The 20,977-nt window shown below is 34.4% G+C and overlaps 1 protein-coding gene across 2 annotated transcripts; it reads left to right on the plus strand.

The window, feature by feature from the left end:
* The first annotated feature begins 477 nt into the window (after nucleotides 1-477).
* On the plus strand, nucleotides 478-8,034 carry LOC123565094 (uncharacterized). Of its 2 annotated transcripts, XM_053552283.1 has the most exons (4): nucleotides 478-1,251; nucleotides 3,501-3,638; nucleotides 4,730-4,859; nucleotides 6,358-8,034. In XM_053552283.1, the coding sequence occupies exons 1-4, from the start codon at nucleotides 1,150-1,152 to the stop codon at nucleotides 6,840-6,842; spliced, it is 855 nt and encodes a 284-aa protein (XP_053408258.1). In that variant the 5' UTR covers nucleotides 478-1,149; the 3' UTR covers nucleotides 6,843-8,034. The 2 variants fall into 2 exon arrangements, with proteins under 2 accessions (XP_053408258.1, XP_053408259.1); XM_053552284.1 differs by lacking the exon at nucleotides 3,501-3,638.
* Nucleotides 8,035-20,977: the final 12,943 nt, after the last annotated feature.

Raw genomic sequence — 20,977 nt, forward strand, 5'->3', positions numbered from 1 at the left:
CGCAACGGCGGTCACCTTTCCTTAATGTCACCCGTTTTCGCGACGCTGCACGCACAGAAACAGTTCTGCAGCAAATGTCCGTAGGCCCAGCCTACTGCATCCTGTACCGTTGAAAAGCACTCGACAGAACTGTAAAGGCGGTGCCAAGCGATCTTAAATCGTGTGGCGATCGTCCGCGGCGCCTGATTAATACCTCAAATAAAATTGGGTTTCGCATATTTCGGCGACGTTGCAGCGGCCACCCACTCAGTCAACGAGCTATCATTCCTTCTGTCCTGCAGGGGCCGTCCGACCACCCAGCCCGCCGTGCTAGGAGCCAATGCACGGGGCTTGCCATGACCCGTCCGACAGTACCTCAATGCCGCCATTGCAACGCCCCGTGTTATCCTGGGATGGCCGCAAAAGCGCCCATGATATTTTCACCTCTTTGTCGCGACTTGGCGCGCACTCGGACGGCTCTGCAGAGGCCAGGCAGCTGCGCATGGTACCGTTGGATAAGACCTTACGGCTTTTGTCCGGTGTGAACATGTTTTTCTAACAGATATAGCTATTTTCACCACGTAAATCTATTGTTATATCTTTATGATACATTCACCAACACAGCAAGTTACTTTAGATATCCAACATAACAAGGGAGGTTAGGAAAATTAGAACATACAGTCTTATGTTTGTATTCATTAATTTCTTATCCAATCACCTGAAGTCTCATTGAATGTTAAAAGTTTCTCTACACATTTTCAACCAATCCAAAGCTGCTTTATAAGCATGACAACTGATATTTTCCCGGAAATGTATATTTTTCAGATGATTTTAGTTTTTATCTGTTGGCGTAGTGGTGGTTCCCGAGCGATACAGGCTATACACCACCAAAATACTTAACAACAAAGAATTCAAGTGTTTGTTATACATGTATCGAACATGCTATGTAAGACAGCACATTGTGAAACTTAATTGAGGTAAATAAAGTGTGTTTTCACATTTATAACGCCAGTAAATGATCACCTGAAAGCCGATATCATTATGTTAGCAAACTGTAAATGATTTCTGAGGCTGACATATGGAAAGCTTAATATTGAGGCAGATTGGTTTTCAAAACTTAAAAACGGAACATACCCTTACAATTGCCTTTATACGGATAGTAAAATTGTAATGAAAGCAGTGTTAAAAACAGTTTGTGTTTTAATTTGTTTCATTATGCTTATAAAGGCATTTGGATTATATGACAACTCATATTGTTCATTGTTGTACAAGGTAATTCATATTTTCAGACACGTCAAAATTCGTAAGTTAGTGTGTGCCTTTGGGGAGGCTGCGTTTTTGAAACGTGGCCTTCCCTGTTAGATATTCTTCCTTGTTTTATGAATAATTAAATAGTTAGATCTTTTATTATTATCAAAAGACGACTTTATCTTCTTTATATTGAACTGTAATTTATGTATATTTTGTGTTGTTTTAGAGCATTTCAAAGGCATTTGAATGTGCATATAGAAACAAAGCGTTCTTTACTTTAAATCTGCTTACATTTCTAAAGTAACTGATTGAATCTAAATTCTACCGATAAACTGAAATTAGATTGAAGAACAAGACTGACGAATTTTAGACATACAAACTTGCGTAGCTCCGGCTTAATCAGAACCTATAACACATATATTGAATGAACTCCACGATTTCAAAGGACCAGATAATATAACAACACTGAAACAACAGGGAGACCAGTTTACAGCCACCACATGCCACTTAAAAATTGCTGTTGTAATAGCTAAGTCCGCAGAAAGATCCTTTAGAAGAATAGAATGCAACAAGACAGAATAATGGACTGTGTTTGATGAGTCTGTTCATGAAAGGTAATGAAATGCGCAACACCTTTACACCACCTTGCACTGGCTTAAGCAGAACTCCATTACACATATATTGAATGGACTCCATGATCTCAAAGGACTAGAAAATATAACAACACTGAATGTCATTACGAGAAGACTTTTTACAATCGCCACACGACGCTTCAAGTTCAAAGAACATCCCTTCTTAAGTATAACACAATATCAAAATTTTCAAAATGTAATTTTATAGTCTGATCATTTCGCATTGCCTTACATTGCATTTAACATTCTTAAGTGTATGTATGTAAAACGTCACACTCGTTACGTTAACATTTATTCGATCTGCAATTTTAAGTCTAACAGTTTCCAAAAATCCGAATGCAGTCGTCTCCTAAGAAACACGTCGTTCCTTTAAAGCTTTTGATGTTTGTGACAAGTTTTCCCCGAAATTGAGATGGATGAAAACCTGAAACTGCAATTTTAAACATTTGATTATGATTTATCACAAAATTTTGTCAGATTGGAATATAGCGACCGTAACTATTATCGATAACTGAGTTCTGCCTATGCAAAATTTGAGAGAAAATTGTAATCTATGCCTTGTAAAACGACGTATTGGTGAGTGGTACTTCAATAACAAGCAAATGTATAAACTTCTTGATTTGAATAAACTTACAGTTATACAAATTAATTAAAAGTAGCAATGATTTATGCTATTTCAAACGAAATAATTAAACTTGGATTCACCAAATTGTTACACTGGACATTCTGTCAATGGAATAACCTACGGAGTGCAATAATAAAATATTGTCAGTGAGCAGCACGATTGTAGCAACAAATAGTAGTGAGCAGATTTGGACAATGGACGCCAAGTTCATATTTTTACTTTCCTTAGAGGAATAATAATGGATTTTTAGCAATAGAAATGTTTAGACAATGACCGGTATATTTTGTCTACAATGCATCTTCTTTGAACGCTGAAAAGAATAACTGGGACAATAATCAAACGGTCAAATAAAATAAAATATTTAGTATTTTTACAGTACCCGAACAATGTCATTAATTTATAATGAACTTTTGCAAGGGCTTTAAACAATGAGTTATTTAGAGGTTATTACTTCTCTTTTCATATTTAATATTAAATTTAAAAAGATATGAAGGCGTTTTAATAAGAAGCTATTTATTCTTTCCAACACGTAAAAGTAGTTTCAGAGAATACTTCTCTGTTCTAAAAATATACAGCCAACAGAAAGTTAGATCCGAAATATTGTGAGACACAATGTCGGCTCAGAAAAATGCTGAGGAAGTAAATGCATCACTATGACTTCAGTGAACAATAGGATTGATTTAAACGCAGGTCGTATCTATGCATTTGATAAATTTTGTTAGATTACTTAATCCATACGGAGTACCAGATGAAGAGCTATCAAAATAATAGACTGTAAGCAAGTCATATTCCCGCACACATATTACATTTCTGTATCAAAACGACGTTAATACTAGATGACTAGTTTAGTGATAACATATATTTTGATAGTTGGACATTGTTGACGTTGAGTGTTAATATTACCGAAATAAACCTCTTACGATAGCAAAGGTAGATTTTATAAATGTATATTTTCATTTGGCCCTTTACATAATATCTGTTCCATGTAAAACATTTGGTTTCTATTTCCACAGAACCTGAAAAGTACTTCCTCACAGCAATGCTTACACAACCGCTTTACTACTGAGAGAGATATTCTAGTTCAACAGCGAAATGGTATTTCTAAACTGTTAAATCAAAAGCAAAAAGTCAACGGCCAAATGAAATGCAACGTAAGACGATACACACACAAATATAGTTTGTATTAACTTAGATAATTTTGTGTATTTCGCAAACATAAGTTTACAAGCAAAAAAACATTTCATGACAATATAACAACAATAAAAAATCTTGAACAGGCTACACAATATTTAGGAACAGGATTCGGATTCTCCACTAATGTCAGTACTAATAATATATGTATGAAATACTAATGAATACATATAACATAACTTTTATCTTACAATGCAAAATCCACACTTAAAATTTTCCACAAACTGTCTAAATTATGACGTACTCACAACTTTAATTAGACTTTTCAGAATGCGAAGTAGCGTAGTCGAAGAAATTTTACATCTGATACATTGTTCATTTTCTATACTTATGTGTCAATCACACTACACCGTTAACGGACGCCAAGCGTATAGAAAAATTGCGACAGAAAGTTATCCGGTGGCGAAAGATATTCCCCGCTGCTGCTCGATGTTCTCGCGATGGGTGTATAGGGCGCATAAAACGTACAATGACCGCAAGATTAACGCACATATACAGGATGAACAACGTTCAATTAACGGATATCACCGTACTAGTAACGGATTTGTACCGCGTAAAACGTAAAGGCAACGCATGAGAAACTGAAAAAACGTTACATCCGTTGCATGTCCGGTAGTAGTCCGGCAGGGAATCAGGTCAACCGGACAAGAACGGATGCGAACCGGACAAGAACGGATGCAAACCGTACAGGTAAAGAATAGGGAACACATGAGTAACGAACAAAACGCATATCAGCGCACTGCTACAGTACATCTAACGGACATTTTTGTCCGGTGGTGTACGTTTTAAATTTTGAACATGCTAAAAACCTTCCAACGAATGAAACGAACGTCGCCGGACAAGGAGTGCAGGCGCCGCACGAGAAACGGAAAGGAAACGCATGCGAACGGACACAAACGAATTTAAAATTTTGTTATATGTTAGTCGTCCGTTTACGCTATACGGTGTAGTGTGACCGAGACTTAAGATTGATCAGAATTTAATAATACATGTGATAATCAATAATCAAGATTAATGACTTATCTTATTGCATTTTTACCCATATTTTAAGTATTTAAAAGACACAAACACATCTGCCTACCAGACAACCGAAGAAGGGGGCTGGTGCCCGATAGCCACAAAGACAAAACATTTAGGATTTGATAGAAGTCTTGCTACAACTTTGGCACACTTTTTCAAAGGTAAGCGCTTTAATGCTGTGAATTACCCTAGCTTTCAGATATAAACATGTTCTACCTAAAAGTGAATGATGTTACAATGGCACATGTGAGCTGAGATTGTGCACAAATTTATCATTCATGCTTTTGAGATTAATTTATTTCGGCATTAAATCTTTAACACTTAAAATGCATTTAGTGAGTGTTATTTGACCATCATATTGAAGCTGTGTCAGTTTATTTTACGAAAATATCTTGCGTATCATTAAATATAGTATGTCTATGATTAAAGCTAGGCATGCAGTTGAATTACAGCAGGCATAGTAAAAAATAATCAATGTTTCATGCGCTATCGCAAAGCAGGCCTTTACAACATCACTTTAAACGTCATTCCAACACTCATGTATCCAAAATTTTATCTTTATAGAGAGTGCGGTTAGACAACCATTTTAATCTTTATTCTGACTTGAACCATCACGGGTGCAAGTATTCATTACGACATTGAGGTTTGCATTTTACCAATGCCATGCCTCTCCATTTTCATAATAAAAGACGTATTGCCCGATTCATGTCATTGCGTCAGATAACCCTGTCTTTGCATTGTTTAATCATATTATTTTTCATGATAAATGTCTTATGTGACAACAAGCTGCTGTCGTTATTTAAATTTAAAGTACAATGGGCAAGAATCACACGACCTAAACCTTTAAATCAAAATTTTAATTGATTCAACAGGGACATATTAATTCCATTAAATAATTAGGATATTACTGATATTTAAATGGTTATGAAGAGAAATTTTGTGATCATACATCAAGCCTCTGTATAAAAGTCATATTGTATGTAGAGACCTACTTTTAGCTTCGGTATTTGTTTCGATAGAAACGCTTTACCTGACCTGAAACAAGCATTTAAGAGCTACACAAAATTAAAAAAAAATAATAACGTTCATTTTAAAAGCATGAAAGTATAATGTTTAAGGAAAAACATATTAGCATACTTAATACGTCTTATTCGAACATTGTTAGACACATTGTCTAAATCCATAAATACTTATATACTGCTTACCCTTATATCACCAATGACATGGACGCCTCCGATTATCTCATTGTCATTCAAACTTCTGCCAGAATGATAATAAATGCATGATTTAGAAAAGTTTAAAAACTGTACCATATGTTTCAGTACTATCTTTTCCAAAATTTGATGCACGAACGGTATAATTGTTTAAATTAAATAAGAGCAATAATCTATCAGCGCCATTTACTATCGGCTCAGCCTTTTAAATGCTTATAGGAAAAGTGCTCATACAAATAAATGGTTTTGTTTGATGACTTCAATATAGATAATTTTAGCGAAAATTTCATGCTTATCTATGCTTATCATGACTTGCTATGCATCTTTGTGATACTCGTTAGATTTTAAAGCAACAAAATGATATACATGTATATTTTGCTCACCAAATGCTTTAAATAAGACAAAATAGTTATCCATGGTAATCTCTCTTACCTTTTTTCGCAAGGAAAAACTGTAGGAAGTTTTGGAGACGGTCCTGGGGCATACAAAATGGCAATACTGGCTACAGGATTGGTAAAAGAGTATGACGCGTACGACGGAGCACCGTTTTGTGAAGATACAAGTAATGGCTCTGTTCTTTTTCTTGATCTATCCATACCACAGTATGGGCTTCCTGTTTATGACTGGATTCTGTGTCTCGAAGTTGCTGAACATATACCAGAAGAATTTGAAGCTATAATGATAGATAATATCAAGCGACATGCTCGTGAAGGAGTAATTTTAAGTTGGGCTACACCTGGGCAGGGAGGTTATTCGCACGTCAATAATCGATCTCCAGAATATGTAATTGCTGAAATGGAAAAAATAGGATTTCACTATGATGCACAAGAAACAGAAAACATCAGAAAAGGTGCAAAGCATAGAAATCTTAAGCGAAATATTAACGTTTTTCTACGAACTGTGGTCAATAACTTGGCAGTTAATGCTTGATGCAATTGTTTAGATAAAAAGGCAATATATTCCGTAAGGTTTAAAGTATATTTGGAGTAGTTTGAACAAACGTATACTTTCATTATCAATATCAGTGGTTTTTGTTCAAATGCCAGTTTTAATTTTTCAAACGTATAGAAATATTTACAATACTTGATAAAGAACGTCTGGTACATCTAAGAATGTATCCGTGCAAACTATGAATCAATATTACAAAAATATTCTCTGCGAGTATAAAAAATGCATTTTTGTGCATTCATGGATGTTTATGTGTACATGTGCTCATACTGTGTATATGTATATATTTACCCGTTCGCAGCTCATATACTTTTACCTGTTTCTGGCATAAATATACATGGCACAGAACTTTAACCGTTCCATGAACGTGAAAAAGTGTTTCTGTCGCACATTTACCCGGCAAGGTGCTGCTGTAGCACATGTACAGGAAAAAGTGCGTCTGCCGCACATAAACTATTTAGTGATTTTGACGCACAAATACAGGGAAATTGCTGCACAAATATGGAAAACTGCTTTTTTCTCAAACAATTCTCGACAAATAGGTTTAGCAGCACATATACAGCAAATTGCTTCTGCAGCAGATACGCGGGGAAATTTTTCTGCTGCACATGTTCGACAAAGTGATGGTACTTCACGAAAACCAAATAGTGCTTTTGACGCATATCTACATGACATTAATGTTTGTTTCACATCACCGACGACGTGTTTTGGTCGTACAAATATAAAACAGGGCTTCTTCACTCATTAACGGTGTAAAGTGCTTTGCCATAAATATACATGCTAAAGTGCTTTATCTATACATTTATGGAGTAAAATGTTTCTACCACAATGGTACGGGGTGCGTGACTAAGAGCTTCTATCACATTTATACGTGGAAAAGTGCTTTTGCCACACAGTCACACGGGGCAAGTAACTTCTGTAACGCAAAAATAACTGACCAAGTGCTTTTGACACACATATAGTGGGCAAAGTACTTTTGACATACATGTACAGGGCAAAGGTCTTTTTCACATATGTACTATGCAATGTGCCAAGCAACATATATAGTGTGCAACGTAATTCTTCCATGCATATACGGGGAATAATGTTTCTGTCACACATATAGGGGGCAATTAACTTTTGTAGCACATACAAAGCAACGTGCTTCTGTCGCTAATAAAAGGGACTAAGTGCGTATCTGCAAAATGATTCTTAACCAACAATACGGGCACACAGACATCGTGCAAAGTGCTTTTGCCTCGCATTAAAGTGCTTCTTCTGCTTCTATATAGAAAATGTTTCTGCAACACATATATAGAGCAATGTGCCCCTGCCCAAAGTATGCAAATTTATTTTCTCGCTAAATACGGCCAAGTGCTTGCCGCATAGAAGCTGGCAAACGTGCTTCTGTCGCACATATACAGTGAAACTTGTGATAAATATCCGTGCAATCTCGTTGTAAACAGACGTGACACGCGTTTGAAAAGCTTCCTGTTTCAATAACGGTTATTTTTGTGATCGTCTAATCAAATATATCAAAATGAGAAGCGTGATCGTGTATCGTGCATCCAACAAAAACCTCGGTTGGTATTTCCCAATAAGTGAATTAACTACCGTTCATTTTAGTGATTTATTTGATTATTTTCTAATCAAACAATTAAATCAGAAACTAAATGATGAATGCTAGTTCATGCTTTCGATAATTAAAGGAAGACACCAACCACTGCTAAATGAAAGCCGCAGTCCTGTTAGCAGGGCAGTCTAGCGCCAGGGCTGATGAAAGAGCACCCCGTAAGCGATATGACATCATACAACATATGCCTTATTAATATACTCCTGATATTGATATCGAACCCGGTTGAGATTTTTAAATTGAAACCTAACTCAATATAACTATATAATACCAAAAAAGGCACTTTCAATTTCTTTTTTTCTCTCGCTAATATATATAGCGAGAGCACCCTGCTGCACATGCGGTAAAGTGTTTTTGCTGAACAGATTAAGGGCAAAGGGCTTACATTTACATAAACGACAACGTGCTCCTGCTCTGTATAAACGGGCCAAACTGCTTCTGCAACACATGTGCAGCAGAGTGTTCTCGCTATATATTTGTGGTTGAAACGTATAACAATAAGGTACAGAGAATACGTTGCCATCCCATGGTGACACCCTTGGAAGAGCATCTTGGGCAGCCTGGGATACGTCACTGGGAGACATTTTAAGACCCTTACATAGAAACGCTTGGATACACTTTGGTCCGCTTGAGATGAACCCCAATTTTCTTACAACTATAACAAAACAGAACATATACACAGCAAAAGCAATTGATGCCAGTTTGCTAAAGAATAATGAACAAAAAATGAAGAACGGGGGATGTGATTAAAGATATTACACTATAGACATAAACCTAAAAGATCAAGATTATCACTTTGTGTAATATAATTTTGAACTTCTTTAAACAGTCCTACATTTTGTTCTGGTAAATCTCATAACAACTGAAAAACAAATAGTCTACGTTCAAAGGATGAAAATGCAGAGTAACTCTTAATAAAACCGCAGTTTGAATAATAACAATGCTCGGAATCGTCTCACATTGATCCACAGCAACATGCTGGATTCTCTCATAGATGATTTAAAGAAAGGTGGTCGTTTAAGTTTCTACAAGTGTATCGTATACTTACATGATGCACTTATCTATGGCTTTCACCGACAAAGTTATAAGATAGAAACAACACCGAATGTTAAAATCATTTTAAGCTACTTTTACAAGTGTTTTACAAATGGTTTTGGATAGTATTGAGTTCCCATAGCAATGGTAATATAGTCCTCACTATTTCGTAGGTTGTACAGTACCTGTTTTAAAATGGCAATGTTCAATCTATTAAAAAATTTGGTAATAGACAATTGTGTCCTTAAAAATGCTGATTATTTGTTTGGATTTTTCTCTTTTCAGAAGATGACGTCCATCCTATTTCAAGAAAAAATTAATTGATTGTAACAAATTTATTAAAGTTGTAACTAGTCTTGCACCTTCATACTGAAGTCTATCTTATGACAGTTAATTCAATTTTTTTTCAATTTTTATACAGCCATCCCACAAGACAGATGCATATTCTTAAAACTGTTCCATGTAAGAGAGCAGATTTTGTTCAGAAACCCTTTTTAATTTAGATCTAAGCATCCTCTTTGAGTAATGTTCCTTCAAAACTGATGCAGAAATATTATTTATATGTCTATATAATTTGACATTCTTGTTTAAATTTAATACGATGTGTTAATTATATTCAACGTAATCTAATTTTATGTCATTTGAAATATACTTCTTGTTTCCTAAAGGACAAAAATGTTTAAGACGAACTTCAGATAGTTTAGACTCAACTGGACTTACCACTGTTGAACCCATTCATCTATTTGTCTTATACCGTTACTTAAAGTAAATTCAATGTATTCGATATTACATGAAGAAACTTCAAAGAAACTATCGTTAAGTAAAAGCCGAGTCATACTTAAAACATGTTTTGCAATATCATTCACATAGATTATAAAGGTAAATAACTTAAAACGGAACATAGGAAACTCTAGGTTTTATTAACTGTTGAATAGGGGAATCAATTTACTTGAAAAGGATATTGTTTAACCTTGAATGAAAGACCTACATGTTTATATCGGCACGATTCATCAATCTACCCAAACAATAACAAGAAATTGGTACGTAAATTGTAGGTAGTTTCTATCGCCTTGTTTAAGACACGTCTTAAGCAGATTTTTTTATGTTCTGTTATAGACCTTCATTAAGGAATCTACTGAATGAAAGGCATAAAGGTTTGAATACTGGTTTTGATTTGGAAATGGATTTTAGTTGTTCGTACTTTATTGGTAAATAAAACATGGTTGTGAGTTCAGATGCGTAGTATTCTTATCACGAAAGCCGAAACTAAGATCAATTTCCATTCTAACTCGTTGGAATTGTACCAGGAAAGGATACTTATCTGGAATCCTTTCTAGGCGGAATGGCCAAAAGTAGGTCATTTTGCGAAACGTGTTTTAATCGACAATAAAATTCACGGTAAAATATTTCTTTTTATATATAAGGGAAATCTTAAAAGTGTTAGAATTTTTTTTCGTCTGAAGCATTAGCGTTATCTGAGTTTTAATACTGTAGAGTTTCCAACATTTCTACTTTGGTAATATTAATACTTTGCTATCGATATTTGATATTTAAACAAAATATTCATTAAAACAATTTACCTTTTCTAAATCTGAAAAGGCATAATTACCCTTTTTGTATGGTAACTACATTTCAAAGGCGATATCTTTTCACGTTTATCATTTTTGTCTTTTATCAGCATTTTTACAATTTGCAAATACTGGCTGAGGTCATTTGCAATTAATTTTGATTCTGGAATAATGAGAAATAATTCCTCTGCATCTTTCTATAGCTAATTCATTTTGTTGCGTTTCTTATTATTCCCAACAGATTTACGTTTATTGAAAATTTTTATCTTTCGTAAATAATGACGTACATCAGTCTCATACCAGGGCCGAGCCTTAGGTCGAAATGTCATAAAAGGGTTAGGCAAAAAACTGTTTGGCAAACTTCAAAACCAAAGTAAATTGGAAGTATATAACAAATATAGAAGTAACAAAGGTTGATATTAATTGTAACTTTGTTTAATTCTCTTATATTGAAATAGGCATGATTATAATTCCAAAATTTATGTTTTAAGGTGCTGAATATTTCAGAGAAATTTCAATATGAACGTATCCTCCAAAATCCTCACTGATATCATTAGTAGTTTGGTATATGCCTAAATTGCAAGTCATGCTATCACCTAAATGTGCAATTAGATCAATAGGTGTAGACTAAGAGCTTGAAACGCGTGAGGGTTCTTTAATATTATTAAACATGTAATAAATCATTACAAAAGTCTTAAATTTATGGTTGCCATTGGTATTTTGTTTTGTTTGTGATATGTTTAGGACTTGCATTTTTTTTTTAATTAATTTCTATAGTGAGCACGACATCTTACTTCGAGTGCATGACCTGTTATCTCATGCCCAAGACATTATATCTTGTGCGCATGACATTTTGTCTCTAGCGTTTGACATCTTATCTCGAACGCACGACATCTTATCTCGAGTACAAGGTATCATGTCTCGAGCGCACGACATCTTGTCATCCAGGAAAATTTCATCTACGATTTTATATAGTATAGTTGGTAGTAACAACCTGTCATTCAAAGGGTTAAATGACAACCATGATACTTATATAATGATCTTGAATTACGGATTAATTTTTGATGTTTACAAAGATTTAGTAAAGAATATTTTCGGGAAATTGTTTTACCACACATAATCGTTCAAAATGCTTCTGTCCTACATGTATGGAAACAAGTGTTTCTGCAGCACATTTACGTGAAAGCAATTTCCAGCCGTAAATACAAAAGGCCAACTGGATCCTGCCAAATACATTTTGAGCAAAGTGTTCTTCTTCATTTACATTGGGCAAAGTATTTGTGCCCCCCCCCCCCCCACCACACACACACACACATATGTGGGGAAAAAGTAGTTTTCTGGCATAATTACGGAGCTAAAATATTTCAACAGCATGGCAAAGCGAGGATGCATTGCATAAACGGCGAATGGCTTCGGCTGTGCATATATGTCAAAGTGCTTCTACCACAAAATTATGGGGCAAAGCCTTCTGCCACACACATGGCAAAGTCATTCTGTTGCCCGCACATATACGGCCTGGAGCTTCAAGTGCACTTATGAACGTTATCCTGCAACACATCAATGACAGAAATGCTTCTGCAGCATATATACTTTAAAGTGCAAGGAAGAACACGTGCTAAATGTATACGAGGCAAAGTGCTTCTGCCGTACAATATTCGGGCACTTGTTTCTGGTTCACATGTACTCTAAAGTGCTTCCGCCAAACATATAAGGTGTAAAGTCCTATTATAAGGCATATTCGTGCAAAGTACTTCTACCGCACATATGAAGTAACATGTGTTGCCGTAATAATATGGGGCGAATCATGTTGCCGCATTCATACTGCAAAGTTCTTTAATAACTTATATACAGGGTAAAATGCTTCAGCAGCAAATATAAGGCGCAATGTTTTTGTGCCTCTTATTTGGAAAAAGATTATTTTGCGGCACATAGAAGGTACCTTGTTTTTGCTCAGGCCTTAAGTGGAAATTTTCTTCTGCGCACATATAATGGGCAGTTGTTTTTGCCTATCATTATGCTTATGTAGATCGTTTCTGGAGTACATATACGGGTTAAAGTGTTTCAGATTTAAATATACCAGCCAAAGTCAATCTGTTGAGTATATATGCCAAAGTAATTCAGCGCATTCTTCCGGAGTATTTGAGAAAGCATATCTATCATATATACAATGGGGAAAGTGCTTCTTCCTCAAACAAAAAGCTTCTGTCGTATATATACCGGGCAAGTTTATTTTCTGCTGCACATAATCTGAGAAAAGGTCAAGAGATGTACGTTTCAAAATGCTTCTGTCAACAATACATAGGACAAACATTACATATATTAGAATGTGTTCTGCTGCATATATAAGGGAAAAGGGAGCTTATTTTGCACATAAATGTCAAAACGTAATTTACCGCACAGGCATGTGGCATGTTGTTTCAGTCACTCATAAACATGTCGAAGTGCTTCCGCCTTACATATACCTACCAAAGTCAGTTTTTCAAACATATACGGGTTTAAGTGCTCTTGCAGCACATACATTGGGGCAAAGAGCTTCTGCCTCAAGAATACGGCACTGTGCTTTGCTCCACAGGTAAGAGAAAACGTGTTTTTGCTGTACATAAACGAACCAAAGGGCATCTGCCGCGCATGTAGTTTTTCATTATGATATTTAATTATTAGATATTCTATTGCGTTGCCAATTCACATTGATGTAAAAAAAAAATATAAAAATATTAATTTTCTAGGATCATTAAACGACGGTCGTGAAACGTTTTGGTATTTTTGAAACATTGCTTTGCTGCATATTTTTGTGTCGAAAGAATATTACTACCGATGATATTTCATACTTGAAATGATGTCTTAAAAACGAATATTCCCCTTTGATGCGTTACATATTATTCTGACACTATTTGTCGTTTTTACTTTTGTACTTCATCTTCTTGGACACCGAATTACAGATTAATATATTCTATTTCAAAGCAACACACAATAAGACATAATTTTTTTTATTTAATTTTGTCTTCAGACAACACCAAGCATTTCTTACAGGTAGAAACAGATAAAAGACATTTTAATATTCTTTTGAATAGACATGAATAACTGATTTCATAGGGAAAAAGGAGAAATAATACTTTTTACTGGTGACTTTGAAATATACATTCTAATGCAAGCTTAAAAGAATTTAAATAGATTTAAATGGATTTCAGACAAAACATAGACTAAACAAATTTTCCTCATACAATTTTGATGACGAACAAAATCAATACATTCCCATTCATATAAATGAAACCTCAGGAACATTCTCCGTCTTAATGGACTAACCGGAACTTGAAACGATGAAATATCAATTTCAATGTTATCCATTCAGTAGATGCATCTGACATATATTAGTCTTGATATTGGTTTTCGAAGCATCTTGCCTGTTACATGTTTCCAACATAATTTTGCGGGGCACTTGTTATGATTCGTATACGGAGCGCATCAATGGATATTTCTAAGGTGCCCCTAAAATGACATGTTACACACTTTTTTCCACTTAGGTAATGCGAGACTTTTTTATTTCGTTTAAACGAAATGATTTCGTTTAAACGAAATAACTAATTCGTTTAAACGAAATCATTTCGTTTATACGAAATGTTATTTCGTTTAAAATAGCCGCCGGTTTCTTTTTGCCACGCCGGTATTTGGCAAATTCAGCTCATATTTATACGCGCTTTACAAAAATGAAAATTGCCTTAAATTGTTACATTAACCCGCCTATTTTAAAGTTAGTATGTTTTGATATGATATCATTACTAGTTTTTTGTAAATCAGTACGAGAAAATTACATTTGCCATGGTGGTTTTGCCATGGCAAAATAATTTTGCCATGGCAAGAAAATTCGTGATTTTGCCATGGCAAAATTGCCATGGCAATTTTTTTTTTCATTTTTTTTAAAAATTGATTTTAACTATTTCCAAACGAATGTATTGGTAGAAATATGTTGTTTCATATCAATAACTCAGTTTTTTTTATTTTGCCATGGCAAAAACTGGCCATGGCAACTTTGCCATGGCAAGATTCTGCCATGGCAATTTTGCCATGGCAAGGTTCTGCCATGGCAATTTTGTCATGGCAAGTTTTACCATGGTAAGTTTGCCATGGCAAGATTTTACCATGGCAATTAATTTATTTTTTCAAATATTTTAAAGGAAGTTTGATAATTTTAGTGATTATGAAATACAATACTGGCAGGAAAAGAGAAGAATTTAGATTTCTTGTGTTGGCACATTTAAATCAGCAAGCACAGAATCTTGCTACATAGATTGTTTCACCTTTACTGAGATAAATGCTGATTGATTTTCAGCGGCAAGAAGTAGTTTTTACATCCTTGTTTTAATGAATGAAAATGTGTGAAATGTATTTGTAATATTACATAACGGTCATCGTGTGCTATATTTTTTTCTATTTAGAACAATACAAATATTACTTAAATTACAGAACATATCTATTCATCAAATAAGTAAGTTTCTTTCGTTTATGAAATACGATATAAGTTATTATCATAGTATCTTGATCTTTGATGTGATATATGACTCGAGAATTTTAGCAGGCTTGGATAATCTAAGCCGCGCAAAAATAGAAAAAAAAAATATCCGAACAAAACTGTTTAGCGCTTTAAAGTGTTTTTATATTCTTGATCTGCATTGAGGTACTTAAGCATTCAAGACATCATACAGCGATTTTAATGACGAATAGGAAAAATGTGTATCAGATTTTCCCTTGCACATAGGTTTGTGCAACATATGCTATGTTACAAAAACCCGTAGAAAGTCACACACCAGCGGAACCGGTTATATGTTCGATGCCCGGTCGCGTCATACCAAAGACGTAAAAATGGTACTAGAAACTTCCTCACTCGGCGCTCAAGACGGTAGTCTTAGGACTTGTAAGCCGCGCAAAAATAGAAAAAAATATCCGAACAAAAATGTTAAGTGCTTTAATGCTTTTATATTCTTGTTCTGCATTGAGGTACTTAAGCATTCAATACATGATTGTGAATACAGCGATTTTAATGAGAATAGGAAATGTGTGTATCAGATTTTCCCTTGCAAATAGGTTTGTGCAACATATGCTATGTTACAAAAATGAGCATTTTGCAAAACCCGTAGAAAGTCACACGCCACCGGAACCGGTTATAGGTTCGATGCCCGGTCGCGTCATACCAAAGACGTAACAATGGTACTAGAAGCTTCCTCACATGGCATTCAAGACGGTAGTCCTAGGACTTGTCAGCCCGGTGTCTATATAATGTTACTGGGTGGGGTATCAGATCACGTTTTTACGGAGTGATATTGTAGTGAGGCAGCACTATAAAGTTGGGCGTTGTGCTCACTGCTACATTTTTTTTTATTTTCCATAAAAAAGTGATTTTAACTATCTCCAAACGAATGTATTGGTAGAAATATGTTGTTTCATATCGATAACTCAGGTTGTTTTGTTTTTATTTTGCCATGGCAATTAAGTTATTTTTTAAAGGAAGTTCGATAATTTTAGTGATTATGAAATACAATACAAGAGAAACAAAGAAAATTTTAGATTTCCTATGTTGGCACATTTAAATCGACAAGCACAGAATCTTGCTACAAAGATTATCTCACCATTGTTGGGATAAATGCTAATTGATTTTCAGTGGCAAGGAGTAGTTTTTTACTTCCTTGTTTTAATGAATAAAAATTGATGAAATGTAATTGTAATATTATATAACGGTGATCATATGACATATATGTTTTCTGTTTAGAACAATACATATATTTCTCGAATTACATGTATAAAAAGTAAGTTTCTTTCGTTTAATATGAAATACGATATTAGTTATTATCACAGTATCTTAATCTTTGATGTTATATATGACTCGAGGATTTTTTCAGGCTTGGATAATCTAAGCCGCGCAAGAAAAGAAAAGAAATCCGAATAAAAAGGTTTAGCGCTTTAAAGTTTTCTTTCAATCTTTATCTAAATTTAATTGCGAACATTGAGGTACGTAAGCTTTCTGGAAATGATTGTGAATACATCAATTTATAATAACGAAAAAAAAGTATGTATCAGATAGTTTTATGCAACATATGCTATGTTACTTGATATTTCACTGACACAAACAAATTTTCTTTTTATTTCATGTGTAAAACTCTATTGTTGTTGGGTAATTTATAAAATGTCCCAAATCGCGGGAAAGGTCAGCAGAAAGCATAACCCAAATGACGTCATTTTAACGACGTCATCGTCATTATGGTCTCCTGTATTCATAACGCTTGGTATACAATTTGACTTCAATCGCGACGGAGGACCGGAATTAATTCGGCAGAAACAGTGAAAAATAAAAATGATAATCTACCCGTAGAAAGTCACCCACTGGATTATAATGTCGTTCTTGTCGCCGTTAGTGACTCCGCATTATTATTACGTCACTGTCGTACATTTAATTCAGGGATACGTATCGATGGCAGATAGCTAGCATTTGTTGGTAAGCTTAACGTGTAATCTGTGCATAATTCATATGTATAATTACCGGTACAGAATCCAGCAACACTGGCTAGGTTAACTGCCACCCGTTGCATGATTGAAATACTGTTGAAAACGGCGTTAAACCCAAAACAAAAAAATCTATCTTTCCGCAAAATAGTTTCTGTGTTTAAATATTGTCATTTCATAATATTTTTATATAAATAAAACTGCCTTTGTACCGATGCACTTAAAATTCGCCTGCCTGACATGTTTTGATTCCCAATAAATGCTAGCTATCTGACACCGGTGCGTATCTCTGAATTAAGTGTGTGTTCAGGTTTAACATCTTTTTCAAAAGTTTTACAGTTATATAAACTACGGTGTCTACTTGTAGCAGTGAGCACAATGCCCAACTTTATAGTGCTGCCTAACTAGACTATTACGCCGTAAGAACGTGATATGATACCCCACCCAGTAACATTATTCTGTCACCGGACTGACAAGTCTTAAGACTACCGTCTTGAGCGCCGATTGAGGAAGCGTCTAGTACCATTTTTACGTATTAGGTATGACGCGACCGGGCATCGAACCTATAACCGGTTCCGCTGGTGTGTGACTTTCTACGGGTTTTGCAAAATGCTTATTTTTGTAACATAGCATATGTCGTTGCACAAACCTATGTGCAAGGGAAAATCTGACACACATTTTACCTATTCGTCATTAAAATCGCTGTATGATGTCTTGAATGCTTAAGTACCTCAATGCAGATCAAGAATATAAAAACATTTTTGTTTGGATATTTTTTTTTTCTATTTTTCCGCGGCTTAGATTATCCAAGCCTGCTAAAATTCTTGAGTCATATATAACATCAAAGATCAAGATACTATGATAATAACTAATATCGTATTTCATAAACGAAAGAAACTGACTTGTTTGATGAATAGATATGTTCTGTAATTTAAGTAATATTTGTATTGTTCTAAATAGAAAAATAATAATGGCACACGATGACCGTTATGTAATATTACAAATACATTTCATACAATTTCATTCATTAAAACAAGGATGTAAAAACTATTTCTTGTCACTGAAAATCAATCAGCATTTATCCCAGTAATGGTGAAACAATCTATGTAGCAAGATTCTGTGCTTGCTGATTTAAATGTGCCAACACAAGAATTCTAAAATCTTCTCTTTTCCTGCCAGTATTGTATTTCATAATCACTAAAATTATCAAACTTCCTTTAAAATATTTGAAAAAAAAATTAATTGCCATGGCAGAATCTTGCCATGACAAAGTTGCCATGGCAGAAATTGCCATGGCAAAGTTGCCATGGCAGAACCTTGCCATGGCAAAATTGCCATGGCAGAATTTTGCCATGGCAAAGTTGCCATGGCCAGTTTTTGCCATGGCAAAATAAAAAAAAACTGAGTTATCGATATGAAACAACATATTTCTACCAATACATTCGTTTGGAAATAGTTAAAATCACTTTTTAAGAAAAATGGGAAAAAAATTGCCATGGCAATTTTGCCATGGCAAAATCACGAATTTTCTTGCCATTGCAAACTTATTTTGCCATGGCAACACATTTTGCCATGGCAAAAGACCGATTTGCCATGGCAAAACCGCTTTTGCCACGGCAAATGTTATTTTCTCGTACTGATTTACAAAAAACTAGTAATGATATCATATCAAAACATACTAACTTTAAAATAGGTGGGTTAATGTAACAATTTAAGCCAATTTTCATTTTTGTAAAGCGCGTATAAATATGGGCTGAATTTGCCAAATACCGGCGTGGCAAAAAGAAACCGGCGGCTATTTTAAACGAAATGATTTCGTTTAATCGAAATGATTTCGTTTTTACGAAATGTTATTTCGTTAAAACGAAATGATTTCGTTTAAACGAATTAGTTATTTCGTTCAAACGAAATGATTTCGTTTAAACTTATTTCGTTCAAACGAAATGATTTCGTTTAAACGAAATAGTTACTTCGTTTTAACGAAATGATTTCGTTTAAACGAAATAGTTATTTCGTTAAAACGAAATCATTTCGTTTAAACGAAATAGTTATTTCGTTTTAACGAAATGATTTCGTTTAAACGAAATAGTTATTTCGTTAAAACGAAATGATTTCGTTTAAACGAAATAGTTATTTCGTTTAAACGAAATGATATTCGTTTAAACGAAATAAAAAAAGTCTCACATTACCTAAGTGGAAAAAAAGTGTGTAACATGTCACTTTAGGGGTACCGTATATTTCTCTTCGTTTTGGATTCTTTTACAATACTTCGGCTTATGAATTTGTTCTTTATTTAATTTCCGAGTTTGTTTTCTGTTTAAGAAAGATACGGTAAGGATGCAATTGTCATTCTGAATTTGGTCTTGACACCTCGTTTAATAAAAATGGCATTTTTCGAAAACAGCTAGTTCTAGTAGCGTGCACAGCGATAGTTATTCGAAAACACAAGATTTGTATTTTTCATTGTTGTATGGTTAAATGTTAATGTCATATCTTGGTAGTTGTAACTGTGGGAAAAAGCAATACCTTAAGTGATTATAGAATGATAAAATATTTTTTGTTTGTTTTTAAAACGTTGTTGTGGATTCTATAGTCATTAACTATTTTAGTTTTTTTATCAACATTTTAGTGACATTGTAATCACAATAGTAAAAGCTTATAATTAGCGCAATATTTCTGTATTTATTTTAGACTCATTGAACTTAATTCTTCATACAAGTTACTAGGTCAGAATTATTATTAGAAACTTGCTACAGGTGTGCTGGCATGCTACAGGTTAATTATCTAATCGTAATATAATACATATTCTATTAACATTTAACTTCTTTCTTCAAAAAAAATGGATGTTGTTTGATTGGAGTTTATTCTGTAAGTTAAATGTCATATACATTTTTTTTTACAATTCTATTTGATACATCTAGAAACAAATGTTCATATTCGTGTATAAGTTGTTTCAGCTGTTCTCTTTGTTGAGGTTCCAAATATGAAAGTATTTTTCATCTAGGTGTTGTAGAAAATCTTAATTTTAAAGTTTTAGTATATCATGGACAGTGCTCTTATCAATCACTTGAATTTTCAAAGTTCTCACTAACAGGTAAACTAACACTACCAGGTTGTTGGACAGTGTTATTTCTATCACAATCTATTTTCGAGTAAGACAAAGCACTTGCTTGGATGTCATCATATCTTAGTAACCGCTTTCAAACTGCGTGCGTTGATGGTGAGTTGTCGACGCCTATGTTTATGAAATACAGTGTACCCCAGGGGTCAGTGCTTGGTCCAAAGAACATTATCATGTACATTTAACCCGTGGGTGCCATATGTAGACGTCATGGACTTCTTCATCATTTTTACGCAGATGACTCTCACTTTTACCTATCCTTTAAGCCAATAGAGGCTGTGGCTAGATA

This window comes from Mercenaria mercenaria, chromosome 10 (genome assembly GCF_021730395.1).
Source record: "Mercenaria mercenaria strain notata chromosome 10, MADL_Memer_1, whole genome shotgun sequence".
NCBI lineage: Eukaryota > Metazoa > Mollusca > Bivalvia > Venerida > Veneridae > Mercenaria > Mercenaria mercenaria.